Below are 14,534 nucleotides of genomic sequence, written 5' to 3' on the forward strand. Positions count from 1 at the left end.
GTGACACATACTTTTATTGAATCCAAAAAAAATATGGATGTTGTAATCCATATTATATCATTCAACAAATGAATATAAATGTAAGAGACATAAAGAAATAGACCGTGTTTTTGACGTTTCAGAAGATTTTTAAAAAAAACTTGTCTTGGCGACATCTAGTGGAATTCAGACGAGTCAACGATGGCACGTCACCGGCTCCCAAAAATCGTCTGCTTTTTCTCGCAGATTTTGCTGGTTGGTCTGTGTGTTGCCTCGTTTAGCCTAGCTTAAATCTGTTCAAAGATTATTTACTCAAAATTCGTATATATATTAGTAGATTTCAAAAAAATGTTCAAGAAGTAATTCATATTTTTTTAGTTGCAAATTGTTATAATATTTAATTCTTACGTTTTTTTACAGATTCGACGAGAAAGAAAACATATCTGGGTTTCAGCAGCTTAAAACGTCAGTTCAGAAAGGAATTAGGTCTAAAATATTGGAACAGTACCCATACATTGAGAATTGTATCAATGATGTGCTACCCAAGAAAGAGCCATTCCGATTGATGAAATGGTTTGTAGGCATTTTTTGATTTGTTTCAATAACAAGCTGAATTACTTTGTGCATTTGTATTTCAGCCATGAACACATTGAAGTCTTAGTAGGGGCCAATGGAGACTTTTTGTTCTTTAGACACAGGGAAGGGTTTTGGGTCCCTACTCTTCGTCTTCTGCACAAATGTAAAATAATTAAATGTTAATATTATAATATATAATTTTTTTTTAATAATTTCCTATTTTAGATCCCTATATCTTACCCTGGCAGCAAGTAGATAAGGGAGCCATCAGATTTGTCCTTAGTGGGGCAAATATCATGTGCCCTGGCTTAACTTCACCTGGAGCTAGAATGACTCCTTGTCCAAAGGGATCCATTGTGGTAATCTTTGATAACTGCCAATATGTGCATATTTTATTAGGTCATGTTACATTTTAGATGCCAACATAAATCTAGCATGCATTCACTTATTGCTTTTGCCATTGTTAAGCTTTGATGACTATTTCTTATAGGCAATCATGGCTGAAGGAAAACAACATGCTTTAGCTGTGGGCATCACATCAATGTCTACTGAGGATATGTAAGTCACTTAATATCTGGGACTTGTCAAAATAATAGCACTTTGTTCTTCCACAGATTATCAGTTAACAAAGGAGTTGGAGTGGAAAATTATCATTATTTAAATGATGGTTTGTGGATTCTTAAGCCAATGAAATAAACTTTTGCTATTCAAATGCCAAAACAAAATCTGTATTTGTGAACAAATGGTAGGAATGCATTGATCATACTCTAGTCACAGGGGTAGGATGCACACAAAAGAATACTAACATGCTACTGGCCTGCTGCATTCTGAAGGCATAACAAACAAATTGGACCACATAGCAGCTAATTAAAAAAGACCCATAATGTGGGGCTTGTCATGAACATAACTGATTGAATTCAAGGGTTCACACGGGAATCTCATGCACACACCCAAGATTTTTCATCAAAAATAACATTTTTGTCAACACAAGTTCAATCTTTGCCTATAATAATACGGTGAATGTAAACTTTTATACCAGACCGGCATCTCGTGCCATGCCATAAAAGATCGACTCCTTATTTTCCAGTAGCTCATTTGGTGGCGCGTATTCTTTGATTTCTCCTTTGTCCAACACCATTACTCTGCGTAAAACGTTGAGTTAGCTGTTGTTGAAGGTATTGTAGTCTATAACTACTGTTATTATGTTACCTATTACTGTCCAGGATCGTGTTTAATCTGTGGGCGATGGTGATAACTGTACCCTCTTTGAATTCCTTACGAATCGTGGCCTAGAAAAACAGCGGATAAAATAAGCAGTTGCAAAAGTTTTCATAAGTTTACTGTACTTGAATTAGATCGTCAGTTTCCAAATCGACGGCAGCCGTTGCTTCATCCAGAATAAGGACTTTCGTTTTGCGGAGAAGAGCGCGAGCGAGACAAATCAACTGACGTTGACCTACACTTAAATTCTCGCCACCCTCTGAAGCTTCATGTTCTAGACCTGCTGGTAACGACTTGACGAATGTCTTCAAGTGAGCGTGCTCTAACGCAGTCCAAATATCATCATCAGAATAAGAATTGAACGGATCTAAGTTCATGCGCAACGTTCCCGAGAACAAAACAGGGTCCTATATGTGATTGTTAATCATTAGAACATTTATTCGCCTAAATAACCTGTGCTTCATGGTACCTGAGGAATAATAGTCAACCGAGATCGCAGAGCGTGAAGCCCCAGGTCGGCAATATCCAATCCATCAATTGTTATTTTCCCAGAAGCGGCTTCGATGATACGGAACAGAGCCAATGTCAACGAGGATTTTCCTGCTCCAGTACGTCCAACGATGCCAACCTATAACAAATCGTAATGATAATCATTTTTTTTTTTTTGCAAAAGAGAACGAGTTAAATTACCTTTTCACCACCTTGAATGTCGCAAGTAATTCCCTTGATAACTAAGTCAAGTCCTTCACGGTAGCGAACTTCATATTTCTCAAACGAAACCTTGCCCTTGTCGGGCCATGAATTAGGTGGTTCACGTTTCCCGTGGTCCCATGAAGCTTCCTAATTTAAAAAATTTTCGCTTTTTTATAGATGTTTTTATAAAGAGTTTTAAGTGAATTCCTCATACTTGTACAGCTTCACTGTACTCCTTGATTCTCTCTACGGCCACGATGTTCGTTTCGACCTCGGACGTCATCCGCATAAACCAGTTGAGTGTTTGTGTAATCTAGAAATGTTATCTTCAAATGTACTTTTGGTTGCGTATTTGTTTTCTCTGCTTCGTATACTTACACTAAGGGCGTAAGTGATGGACAGTCCAACATAACCGGGGTCCATAGTTCCTTTTTCTCTTTCGATAACGGCGAATAAAGAAGCGAAGAGAACCACTAAGTTACCAATAGTTTCCAAACGGATCGACAGCCATCGATTAGCAACAATACTCGGGTAATAACAAATCTGATTAAGATCCACGCGAGACTCGGATTCTTTGATAAATCGATGTTCTTGGCCATATGCTCGAATAACGGTAGCACCTAAATCAAGCAGATGCGCATTATTAGAAATATATATCACACATTTTCAACGTGAGTAAGGTCTATACCAGTAAGTGTTTCGCCAAAGTGTGAATAAATGGGAGATCTTGAAACAGATTCTAGACGCTTAAGTTGCCTCGATGTAGCCACATAAACATTCTGAGGGGAAAAAAAATTTAAACAAGATTAAAAGACACTGCCAATAATAAGTAAAATTTATTTAGAATTACCTGAATCCAGTAATAGAGAACTCCAATCGGTACGGCAACAGCAAAGAAGATAGGGGTTCCGAGACCAATAACTAGTATAGTACTGATGACCTAAGAAATGCAATAAGTTTATTATTTTAAAAATGCTTTTAAGAATTATTGATGCGCATGGCTGAGAAATAATTTAAAGGGAGGATAAAGGGTGTTCACTCGAAGGATTCAATCAAATTACTTCCAATAAACAGTACAACCAGTCAACCAAGACAGCGGGAATGCGACTGTCAATAGCGTTCATATCTTGCGAGAAACGTGACATAATTCTTCCAATAGGCACCGTCTCGAAGAAGGTCATTGGTGCATGAAGAACACCTTTTAGACAAGCCTCGTGCAAGACGCGAGATGCACGCGCCAACGCGTAATAAAGTAGTACCTCGCTGAAAGAAAACAAGGCTGCGGAACAAAAATCAATTGAAATTCAGCAAAACAGATTCGCTTAACTTCACACTTCAACTTTTCCATCGCATTAGAAAACGTAGAAATATTCATTTTGAATTTTCTTGAAATTCCCATTTCTACAAGTATAGAATATGAGTGAATCCTTCGAGTGGAGGGACATAGACCTTTTTTAAAGCAAACCTTTTCTTTAAGACCCGTTGTGATGAAATGGCAAAAGAAGAGTCTACTAGGCGCGGAAAATTTTCAAAAAAAAAAATAGTACTTGTAACGCTGTAGTGATCCAGCCACGCAAGATGAATGGCAATGTGTTGTCCAAAACATCGACATCTTTGCTGAAACGATTGAGCAGTCGACCGGTAGGAGTTGTATCGAAAAATACCATAGGCAGACGGAGGACGTCGCCAATCAGGCGGATATGCAAGGTTCTCGCGGCACGTAACGTTGCCAGGCCCAGTAGAACAGAAGCTACCATCATCACCAAAGCTATACAACAGGGCCAAAACGTACATGAGAACTTGAACGCAACAAGTAACACAAAATTACCCCAACAACATATTGAACGCTACAAGTTGAGACAAACAGGTTTGTCACCACAACTCGAAGGATTCAAACAAACACACTTGGCATTGGGAAGTTCATGTACACAAAAAGCAACGGTAATTAAACATAAAAAGCTATTTACCTCGATAAACCTGGAGAAGTCAGAGTGCCTAGAACTAAATGCACTTACCTTGACCAATTCAACGAACATGCAAACATCCAGCAAGTATGCAGGATGCAGGAGCCACATGCAAAGTACAAATCATTCTCTAACATACCGAAAGAAAGCATAAAAGTGCAGTTCGGATGCTCGATGGAATGAGATTGTCTACAACATCCACGTCTTTGGCAAATCGGTTGACGATACGACCAATCGGAGTCGTGTCAAAATGCGACATAGGAAGGCGGAAAGTGCGGGCAATCATACCCTCATGCAAAATAGCGGAAGCCTGAAGGCAACCAAGGGATATCGTGATAGTTCCAATCAGCAAAAAGATAGCTACAAGATGTCAATGAAATAAGTATCAAATCGTTAGTGTTAGTAGGCTAGTCATGCATTAAAAGGGAAACACTAGATTAGTAGTTCAAAAGTAATTGTCCGAGTACCCATAGCAATTACAAAATGATGTTAGTTGAATGGGATCTAAAGGACAACTAATAAGCAAAGGCAAAACACATTAAACGATCTATCAGCTTACCTGGTATTGACTACTACCCCTTGGTCGTGGATTCAGGAAATTTGTGATTTTAATAGGGGAGGAGTAAAAAAATAAAAATAAGGAATGATTCTTACATTGACCCAAACCAAGCGCGCCGTAGACACCCAAGTAGATATCTCTTTGTTGTTCAACGGTATGGTTTCCAACAGTCGTATTTCCAGCTTCTGACCACTTAGCTAACCAAATATTGGAATATACGGCAAAACCCTGTTGCATAAACAGTACGGTTATTAACGAATGGCAGCGAAGAAAAATGTACGATGTATCGAAGTACCTGATAAATGATATACAGAATCAAAGTAATGAACGACAACCATCCGCCAATGGATTGCAAATAGTGGACGTACACTTGGCTGTTAACCTAAGGTAGATTTAATTTTATAATTTAGTAACAAAAAGAAAAGATAAAAGCCGAATAAATAATTACTTTGCCCGTTTCAGTTTTTTCGGCTTCAATCAGTTTGGTGTTGTTTGGTTTCGCGGCAGGAGCCCCACCATCGACAGATTTTCGATCTTTGGCTGAGCTACGTCGTCGCAAACTTCCTCCACTCTTTTCCATACTTGTGGTCGAGTTACTTCTGCAGAAACAAAAATTATTTAAAAAAATAATTTATGTAAAAATATGAAATAAACAAGAGAATTTTTTCCTTGCCTGGATAAGCTACGATCCGGAGAGGCAATCATGGGTTTACTTTCGGCATTTTCGCTATTCTGGCTCTGAGTTTCAGATGTTGCGCGCTGACGAGAAATTTGACGGGCGAATTCTTCCTTGCCCATTGTGTTTTCTAGTTCTTGTTTAATTTCAGCGAGTTCTACGATAAACAAAACGGAAAAGTTGACGTTTGAAATTTGGAATTGATTTGAACGATTTAGAAAAAGCAACAGACCGTCGGGAATATCATCTTCATCAGCGCCTTCTTCTTCCAAGTGCTGCAAGAGAAATTCTGCAAAAGCTCCTTTTTGGGCCAGCAATTCTTTATACGAACCCACTTCAGACACTTCTCCGTTTTTCAAGACAATAATTTGGTCTACTTGAGGCAAGAAAGTGATGCCATGAGTCACGAGCAATCGTGTCTATTATAAAAGTAACATAATATTAAAAACTGAATGTAAAGGGTGCTCAGGTAGTTGAAGGGATACCTTAGCTTTCAGAAGTCCCTTGGGGCCAATGACTTCGTCAAAAATATGTTTTCCTACGTGGCTATCAACGGCGCTTAAAGGATCATCCAAAAGGTATACATCCATATCAGAGTAAACGGAACGAGCCAAGCTGACACGCTGCTTCTGTCCACCACTTAAGTTGATACCCTGTGGATAAAATTTATTTTTAGGTTACTTCTTGCAAAAATAATATAACCGAAGCGATTGTATTACCTTCTCTCCAATTTCTGTGCTGTCGCCACCAGGAAGCATGGCAAGATCAGGTTTCAGAGCACAGGCGTTTATCACTTTGTTGTAAACTGATTCATTGTAGGTTTTGCCAAACATGATATTATTGCGTAGACTGCAGTTTTGGATCCAGGCTTGTTGTGGGATGTAAGCGATCTTTCCGTTTGTATTAGCCTTCCCACCAAGTTTTTCCATTTCTCCCAAGATTGCAGAAATCAGCGAAGATTTGCCTGCACCCACTTGTCCAACGACTGCGACAAGCTTTCCAGGTTTAATTTCAATGTTGATGTCTTTAAGAATGGGTTGTTCGCCTTGGGACCATGCAAAGGAACCTTTTTCAATGTTGATTGCACTTGCTGCAAATAATTTATCGACAAAATTCATTAGCGGTCCATTTGAAACAATAATGGGAAACATTACCTGTAGTTTCATGGGAAACTGATTCGGGATCCAGCTCATCAGCGTTCATGAATTTGTTCAGACGTTTAATAGAAACGCTTGCCTAAATCCAATTAAAAGATATTAGCAACTTGGACAAAAAAAACATATTCAGTTAAAATCAGCAGCCCGAAAAACTCACAAAAGCAAGCGACACAAATTAAAATAGGGAGAAAATAAAGAAATCAAGACGTTTATCCTAAAACAAGGATAAACGCCCAAGTTTCATGTATCCTTTTTTGTAACAACGGTTAAAGCGCATTCCCGGATATTAGCTATCGGATAATGCGTCAGAGCACAAAACTCAAAATTTTACAATTTACTGGACAATGTAAGAAAATCAATTTAGAAAAATTAAACGATATTTTACCTGGACGAACGACACGACAAGCATTGGAAACATTGACATGGGAAAACGGAGCAAATTGAACAGAGTCAAAGAGACGAAAGCTTTCTTGGCATCGAGAATGTGACTGGGATCTGTCGTCACGTAAACTGCAAATGTGGCCAATGTAACCTAGAAAATGTTGAAAAGGATAACGAATACATTAACCCAACGAGCTGGTAACACAACGGACACCCAAAAATAACAAGAAAACAAATGGTCAACGATCAGACGACGGCGGAAGCGAAACAGTCTCAACGATAATATCAATCTAACCTGTATGAACTGAATTATCAATATAGGAAGAACTAAATAAACCAAGCAGGGGAAAGGACAGTTAAGTAAGAGTAATAAATATAGTGTAGAATGTTATTTTTAAAAAAATAGTGAAAATAGTGGTAATACTAGTTAGTGGCATGCGAATGAGGTTAAACAGCGAGAGAGAAACAAAGGCTATTTCAGGAGTCAATATGTTGTCTGGCGATGAAAGTACAAATGTCATAAAAGACATTAAAGAAACCTGTTGAAGAGGAAATCAAACAGTTATTGTCTGGCAATAAAACATTTGTAGTTTATTAGGCCTGTAAATCGTTTTTCCGTTTCAAAATGTCGTTTAACTACTAAAGAATGGGTAGAAAAAAGTTGTATGGAAAAAAAATTGTGTATAAAAAAAGTACGAACCAAGAAAGGTGCGCAAGTCCAAAGAAATGATGTTCCAGCGCTAAGGTAGGCCGCCTGCTTCAAAACCTTGATCTCCTTGTTTCGAATGTCTTCGACTTGTGCTTGAAATGAAGAATTAAAATTAATGAAAGAATTAAAAATTAAAGTTTATTTAATTAAATTAATTTTAAGAAACCGTTGAAAAACCTTGAAATGAAGGTTCCCAGGCGTAAAGCTTCAAGACCTGAAAAGAAAATTATGGCAATTATAAATTTCACGTCACATTTTTCAAATCATTTTTGACCATAGAAAAAAAAACGTTGTGAGAAAAAAAATACGGATATTCACAAATATTGCTTCGGATAAAGGTGCACGTTGTACTTTGCTTGGGGACTTATAAAAAGAGAACACAATCAGGTCTAAAATATTCTTCCCCATGATTGTGTAACTCGCTCACAAAGACCAAGGTAGGGATAAATATATATCATTGTTGTTATTCTCAGCGTGGCGGCGACTACCTATGCTACGCAGTCGGCTGATTTGTTACATTCTTCTCTACACAAAATCAAACTTTCACAAAGCTGCCACATTTTTCTATATTTTGCCTATGTTTCCCAACAAAAAACATTCACTAACTTACCTTGAACAAAGAACATCTCAGTATAAAAACTGCTTCTATAAAAAAATGTACCATTCCTCCTACTTAACATTTTCCTTTTCACAATATTTTACCTTGATTCCACTTAAAATTTCACTCATCATCTTGACGCGTTTGTCCTTGTACTTCATCTGTTGAATTTGCAGTTTCTTTGTAGCATTAGCCAACACTCCGTTGATAGGAATCAAAAGAATCATAACCCCCAAACCTGCAAAAACCGAAGGACCTAAAAAAACATACAATTTGCTTTAAAATAATTTCGTAAAGCAAGAAAGTATATTCGTTACCAAGGATTTGGTAAAGGAAATAAATTGCTAATGCAATCTGCAGCGGAGCCGACCAGAGCATATTGAGGTAGGTGGTTAGATCCATGAGCCTCTGTGCGTCAACCGACATCAAGTTGACAATTTCCCCGACAGTTGATTCTTTGCGAGCGCTATTCGAAATTTTGATCGCCTACATAGGTGAAAGAATAATAATTGTAAAAAAGTAATTCAAATAAAAGAAAATTATGCATGCATCCGTAAACATAATACAAGTACCTTTCGATAAATGGATGATACGATAGAAGTCCTGATTTGCATACCAATTATAAACATCCGTTGGAAATATTGACCCAAGATCAAAGTTTGAGTCATGGCAGTGATGGTCAGAATTGCGGCATACAAATAACCTTTCCAGCTTTCCTGTGTTGTGTCCTCTACAAATCCGATAAGCAAACTAAAAAAAAAAAATACGCAAATTTAAAGATTACGGTTTTAGATTTGAAAAAAAAGCAAAAAATAAACAAATAAATAAAAGAATGAAAGCAAAAAAACCTGAGGATTTGTGGGCTGACAAATGCCAAGAGATCTTGAACAAGTTTCAGTAAAGCTCCTAAAAGAAACTCTGGTGCAAAAGTTTTGCATAGGGCAGGTAAAATCGAAATAATCTTTTTAGACGATGTAGATGGTTTGAAAGTAACACCACCGTTCTCCGCTCCATAAGTTGCTTTGGGTTCACTTGGCTTTCTAAAGTTTTAAGAATCGAACAAGTACCGATATTAATAATACATCTTTTTGCAAACAAAACATTTGTGACGTAGGAGAGGATTTCGGAAGAAGAAGGTTTTACCCAAAATTGTCCCAAAAATATCTTTGCAGCATAGAATAGATTACAGTGCTCGAATTAATAATTCAAATAGATAAAGAATATCTCATGTCTTACTTTGCTTGTTTACTGAGGGACTTTAACCAATGTTTTTCAAACCGAGGGACAACTGATTTGGATTTATCTCGGCTGTTTAAGTCCCACAGGTCACCCGTCTCTAGAGGTTTCCTATACCCTTTCCAGACCAATGTATCCAACCAGGAGTATGTAATAACATTCAGAAATGAAGAGCCTTCTTCGGGACAAGGGTTCTATAGGAGGAAAAGATAACATTAAATCAAATGTTGGATGAAAAGGACAAAAAACCAAGCAAATTACCTCAGATTTTCCCTCTCCTTCCATGTACATAGGTTCCTTATCAGCGAAGCAATTGATAAACAACATTGCAACAACAAACGGATAATATACCATTTCCCAGACAAACGGATATGTCTCCAAACCATCCATCTGTATAAAACATGACTAAATTTATCATCCGCAATAAACTACAAAATGAAGCCATACATACCCTGTCAACGATGGATTTAATGCGATCAGCGTAAGTAAACCCACCACAAAGAGTGAGAAGAAACCAAAACATAAACAAAGGTCCAGATGATCTAATGCCTCTCCTCTTCTCTGCCAGCATTAGCCCTAGGGTCAACACCTTTAGGAAAAAGAAGATTTCTCAGTTATATACAATCCATTCACGACACTCGAGGATACTTACAAATGTGGCTGCCAATATTGCAGGAGTTACATAATACACATCATTTGTATAAATCTGTACATCGTTGTTACTCTGGATCACCGCGTATATAATGCTGATAATTGAAAGTATGATCAGAAGCAAGTTGATGATCTGTTTAGAAATGAATGGTTAATTATTGTGTTCTTATCATTTAAATCAATGCTATGCAATATAACCATTTTGCTGATATTGAAGATAGACCATGGTATATAGCGGGCATTGCTATACAGTATTTGGTATGTTTCGTATGGTGCTAAGAGCCAAATGAAGCCACAAGGAATCCAATAAAGCACTGTTTGATGAAAACATTCTGTGAAACTTGGGTTGTTTGTATTCCAGGTTTGATCCAGATCCTGAATGATAAGATTGAAATTTACGGTTTTTCTCCACACATTATCAGTATGACGAATGCACTAACTAAATCTAATTAGTAAAAATATGCATCGACGGAAAAAGTTATCAAATTTAGCGCGTCATTACTAAACTGAAACGCCCTCAAAAATCGCTTCTATCAAAAAAATCGCTTCTATCATGAAACGCTTCTATTAAAAATCTCTTTTTAAAAATCCCTCTCGTAGTAATGAGCATGCCTCTCTTGTATTCAAAAGATAACGGATGGTGCCTGTCGTGTTTTATTATCATTTGGTCTATGCATTCATGATTCAGCAGTTTTTAGACCTAGGAGACAACATTTCAACAACGAACTGTTTCGTAAACGCTGGGGACAATCTGTTGCCTTCAACTTTCACATCCAAAGAAAATACTTTAATATAAATTATCGAAGGCCATAACACCAAACTCGGTGTGTCAAATTACACCTTACGTGCCGATGTCAAAAAATGCACCAACTTCTTTCATTAGAAATAAAATTGCTATACATAATTATCTTCAAAAAAATTGGCTGCCTTTAACTAACACGCCGGTAATGTAAGGCTGAACGTAAGGTCTCTTTTCTGTTGTTTACGACTGCCATCCGACACGTATAAAACCCTCTATGTTCGAATACATACTTGCTAGATATTTGAACAGCCATAAAAGAGCGTGAATATGTGAGGGGTGGAAAAATAGGTCGTGTTCCAGAAGCATCAGTACAAAACCCCTTTAAAGATAAATTAGAGGTGGAAACTTACCCAGAATGTGGATCCGCAGAAAGAATCCAGCGGCGATGTTTGGTCAGTTTGGTTATCGCCCATGTTTTGGCGGGCGAGCTTGTGCTCTACTCTTCACTTCTCAACAATGTAGTGATTTTGCAATGCGAGAGCAAAACAGTAAGCACGTTTCCTCGCTTCGACCAACAACGGATCGACCGGCGAGTAGGAGAACTGGTGGAACGCGAATCAACAGACCAACGAGACAAACCCACGAATATATAGTTTCTCTTGGATGGAAATGTCGACTCATGCCTACAAAGCAGTCCGACAATTGAGCCAACAAACCGTCTGCTTGCAAGAAAAATCCTACTGGTTGTTTTAGTATTTTGATAGCATTCACTGCCATCTATCAGTTATAAATTAAACACAAATTCGTTTAAATCAGGTTCAAACAATTGATTTCACAATGATAAATACTAAATAATTTGAAATTGTATTCTTTATGCAAATAGGTGCAGTCTCACGTTATTTCGTAATCTATTACATAACATATGTTATATAAGGTGCATTAAGAGACCTATCAATTTTCATCAACAGATGTCCTAGGTGAATAGTTCTCAACTTTATCGACAGGTTGTTATGGTAACGCGGATTCCGAATTCAATAACAATTCATTTCTTTTTCATTGATCGAAGATTTTTTTAGAAAGCTCTTGGATTATTGAAATGAATCTAAATTCAACGACTTCCATGCGGCTAGAAATAGATGAATCCATCATCCATTCCCAGTTGAAATTTAATGTATAAAATAACCAATAAATTAACATGTCTTTTTCACTAACTATGTTTTATGTTTACAGAATGAGGATGAAGAGTTTCAGCAGTTGCTTACTGCAGCGATTTCAGAAAGGGATAATAAACCAGTTGATGATCTTCCTTATAAAACTGTCAAACCGAAGCCAGGTACATAGCAAAAAGAAACTCAATATGGTTTTATGTTATATAATTAAAATGCCATCACCTTCATTTAGGCTTTTGTGTAAAAACCAAGAATGTGATAACATCTCAGAAGATTTTTGTGAATATTTGCCACACTACTGTCATCCCTTCTCCAGTTGATGTAACAGAATCAGAACTTACTCGCATCTTGGATTCAGACGAGCCTTCTACCTTTCGAATCCCTATGAGCTTGGGGGAAGGCCATGAAGAAGTTGATAAATGTAATCTAATATATATTTTTTTCTCTCTAAATTCTTCTATTCTAATCAATGAACTTTGTTTCTTATATACAGCTGGCCAACCATGTGTAGCCTATGACATAGCCATCAATTCCTCTTTCTTCGCAAAAGTGGAGAGTAGTTTGCTTTTTCAAACATTCCTCGTAACTATTGCTATGGAAGGTCTAGAGGATAAGTACAAAATGGAACTGGATAAAAACGGTACCCAAGGAAAAACAAATTTTCAATTATGGAATCAAAAAAACTTTGCATTCTACAGGGTGGAATATTTTGAAAAATCGCCGTTGTTTTGGATCCATACAATCGCATCGCATTGAGCAACGGAGCGAAAAGCCATACGTGCAGGAAGTACCTAAAACGTCCCAGTTGAAGGGGAATAAAAGTCCCAAATTGATTGAAGAGGTTGATCACGTCGCCGTCAGGACTAGTACTACGGAACAACTAAAAAATGCGATTCCGCGCTACTCTTTAGTCGCCACACGGGATGGAACAAAGATACTATTGGCCAGGATTCCAATTTGGCAGAGCGAAATCGGAAACATTTCTTTGTCTGTCATTTCAGACGACTGTCTTTGCGTCAAAGGAGGTGAAGGACAAAACATAGTTAATGTCAATCTCCCTCACTCTGTTGATGCTCAGAAAAGTAAAGCCATCTTCAATAAGAGTACCAAAATTTTGACAATTCTTCTTCCGTTGATGTGAAAAATTCCGCTGCAAGCCGTTTGTTTTGCAGTCATGCTGTATGAATACACAAAGAAACAATTGTACAGTACACAATTTAGTTCGTGGTTTGGCTCTGAAAGATCGTGAAACCGCGCACGTTAGTGTGAAAGTGTGAGCGCTCGCTATCACATAGTTAGCCTACAACTTGTTCTAGGAAACGGCACACTTAAACTGTGGCTCAATTAAATTGAAAATAAGGAAGGGGATGAGTTTGTTTCATCATGCTTTTGTTTTAATGTGGTTTCAACAACAAGAAATACGAAAGGGAAAAGACGCACGGTTGTTTCAGTTCTCAAAAGGGTCGGGTCAGCCCATAATTAAAACGACCGGATGTGTTCAATAATTTCGCGTAACCGCTCGAGTATGTATAATCCCGTTTGTAGCTTTAAAAAAAGAGCTTTGTCCTAAAAAAAGTAAGTTTTTTTTATTATTTTGACATCTATAAATTCTCATGGCATAGCTAGTCAAATTGGTTTGGAAAACCGCGAGTTGGAAAACGCGCTCGTTTGCTGTGAGTTTGGGCGTGCATGACCGACTTAAGCGAGAGAATGTGGCATCTATAGTAATTTTGTCCAATAAAAATATATGCCGATTCGAAAAATAGAAATGTCTGCGCTTCTCAATCGACCTGAAAACGTTACATAATCTTAACTGCGGTTCAACTTGTCAAATGAGGGGCTATCTACCGATGTAACAAATTGTATTGCTGAGCATCAAATAGATAATGTCGAAATCCATTTGAGATAAACTATTTTATTTAGAACAATTTCAACATTGATTGACATGTTGATGCAACATGTGCTGAGGAAAAGTCAGGGAGTATATTTTTGTTTTCTTATCGTTGGAGATGTGAACAAACAAATGGTCCGGTTTTCATTTTCGAGATAACCCACATAACGTTAAAGTTGCCTCACATTTACACAAGGAACCCAACTTAGTAATTGAAAATTGCCTTGACAAAAGAATCTAGGAACAATAATCGTCGGTACCAAGAACACTACTTTGGAATAAGAGCGGAAAGAGCTAGTTCATAAAGGGCATGCATAGTCTGGCTCGTGAGG

General features: G+C 37.5%; 3 protein-coding genes across 11 annotated transcripts; 2 read left to right on the forward strand and 1 right to left on the reverse strand.

The window, feature by feature from the left end:
- Window positions 1-180: 180 nt before the first annotated feature.
- LOC124201968 (malignant T-cell-amplified sequence 1 homolog) lies at window positions 181-1,280 on the forward strand. The gene is made up of 6 exons (XM_046598238.1): window positions 181-338; window positions 400-552; window positions 618-718; window positions 781-914; window positions 1,046-1,113; window positions 1,170-1,280. The coding sequence occupies exons 1-6, from the start codon at window positions 328-330 to the stop codon at window positions 1,249-1,251; spliced, it is 549 nt and encodes a 182-aa protein (XP_046454194.1). The 5' UTR covers window positions 181-327; the 3' UTR covers window positions 1,252-1,280.
- On the reverse strand, window positions 1,262-12,047 carry LOC124201907 (multidrug resistance-associated protein 1-like). 9 transcript variants are annotated; one of them, XM_046598173.1, is made up of 33 exons: window positions 11,553-11,844; window positions 10,599-10,775; window positions 10,402-10,533; window positions 10,201-10,338; window positions 10,011-10,139; window positions 9,750-9,943; window positions 9,657-9,677; window positions 9,362-9,553; window positions 9,086-9,263; window positions 8,831-8,999; window positions 8,618-8,769; window positions 8,093-8,129; window positions 7,907-8,007; window positions 7,631-7,745; window positions 7,502-7,533; window positions 6,823-6,904; window positions 6,388-6,758; window positions 6,154-6,321; window positions 5,901-6,087; window positions 5,666-5,825; window positions 5,441-5,591; window positions 5,288-5,374; window positions 5,088-5,220; window positions 3,531-3,748; window positions 3,320-3,409; window positions 3,158-3,248; window positions 2,848-3,089; window positions 2,684-2,782; window positions 2,467-2,616; window positions 2,246-2,404; window positions 1,902-2,183; window positions 1,765-1,844; window positions 1,262-1,697 (listed from the first exon to the last, which is right to left on the reverse strand). In XM_046598173.1, the coding sequence occupies exons 1-33, from the start codon at window positions 11,613-11,615 to the stop codon at window positions 1,586-1,588; spliced, it is 4,692 nt and encodes a 1,563-aa protein (XP_046454129.1). In that variant the 5' UTR covers window positions 11,616-11,844; the 3' UTR covers window positions 1,262-1,585. The 9 variants fall into 9 exon arrangements, with proteins under 9 accessions (XP_046454129.1, XP_046454115.1, XP_046454136.1 ...); XM_046598159.1 differs by lacking the exon at window positions 3,531-3,748 and adding an exon at window positions 4,573-4,793 and having other exon boundaries at window positions 11,553-11,843; XM_046598180.1 differs by lacking the exons at window positions 7,502-7,533; window positions 7,631-7,745 and adding an exon at window positions 7,211-7,357.
- Window positions 12,048-12,136: 89 nt separating this feature from the next.
- On the forward strand, window positions 12,137-13,522 carry LOC124201964 (PIH1 domain-containing protein 1-like). Its single transcript, XM_046598223.1, has 5 exons — window positions 12,137-12,313; window positions 12,373-12,475; window positions 12,544-12,732; window positions 12,805-12,951; window positions 13,010-13,522. The coding sequence occupies exons 1-5, from the start codon at window positions 12,239-12,241 to the stop codon at window positions 13,450-13,452; spliced, it is 957 nt and encodes a 318-aa protein (XP_046454179.1). The 5' UTR covers window positions 12,137-12,238; the 3' UTR covers window positions 13,453-13,522.
- Window positions 13,523-14,534: the final 1,012 nt, after the last annotated feature.

This window comes from Daphnia pulex, chromosome 2 (genome assembly GCF_021134715.1).
Source record: "Daphnia pulex isolate KAP4 chromosome 2, ASM2113471v1".
Lineage (NCBI taxonomy): Eukaryota > Metazoa > Arthropoda > Branchiopoda > Diplostraca > Daphniidae > Daphnia > Daphnia pulex.

What these genes read in the sequence shown, in the direction of transcription:
- LOC124201968 (XM_046598238.1), top strand. An exon ending in GTCCAAAGGGATCCATTGTG is followed by an intron (nt 915 to 1,045) that starts GTAATCTTTGAT and finishes TATTTCTTATAG; the next exon opens with GCAATCATGGCTGAAGGAAA. An exon ending in TCAATGTCTACTGAGGATAT is followed by an intron (nt 1,114 to 1,169) that starts GTAAGTCACTTA and finishes GTTCTTCCACAG; the next exon opens with ATTATCAGTTAACAAAGGAG.
- LOC124201907 (XM_046598167.1), bottom strand. Translation starts at nt 11,615, where the DNA reads ATGGGCGATAACCAAACTGACCAAACATCGCCGCTGGATTCTTTCTGC. An exon ending in TATTTTTGGGACAATTTTGG is followed by an intron (nt 9,554 to 9,656) that starts GTAAAACCTTCT and finishes TTAAAACTTTAG; the next exon opens with AAAGCCAAGTGAACCCAAAG. An exon ending in CTGGGAACCTTCATTTCAAG is followed by an intron (nt 8,008 to 8,092) that starts GTTTTTCAACGG and finishes CTTCATTTCAAG; the next exon opens with CACAAGTCGAAGACATTCGA.
- LOC124201964 (XM_046598223.1), top strand. Translation starts at nt 12,239, where the DNA reads ATGAATCTAAATTCAACGACTTCCATGCGGCTAGAAATAGATGAATCC. An exon ending in AACTGTCAAACCGAAGCCAG is followed by an intron (nt 12,476 to 12,543) that starts GTACATAGCAAA and finishes ACCTTCATTTAG; the next exon opens with GCTTTTGTGTAAAAACCAAG. An exon ending in AATGGAACTGGATAAAAACG is followed by an intron (nt 12,952 to 13,009) that starts GTACCCAAGGAA and finishes TGCATTCTACAG; the next exon opens with GGTGGAATATTTTGAAAAAT.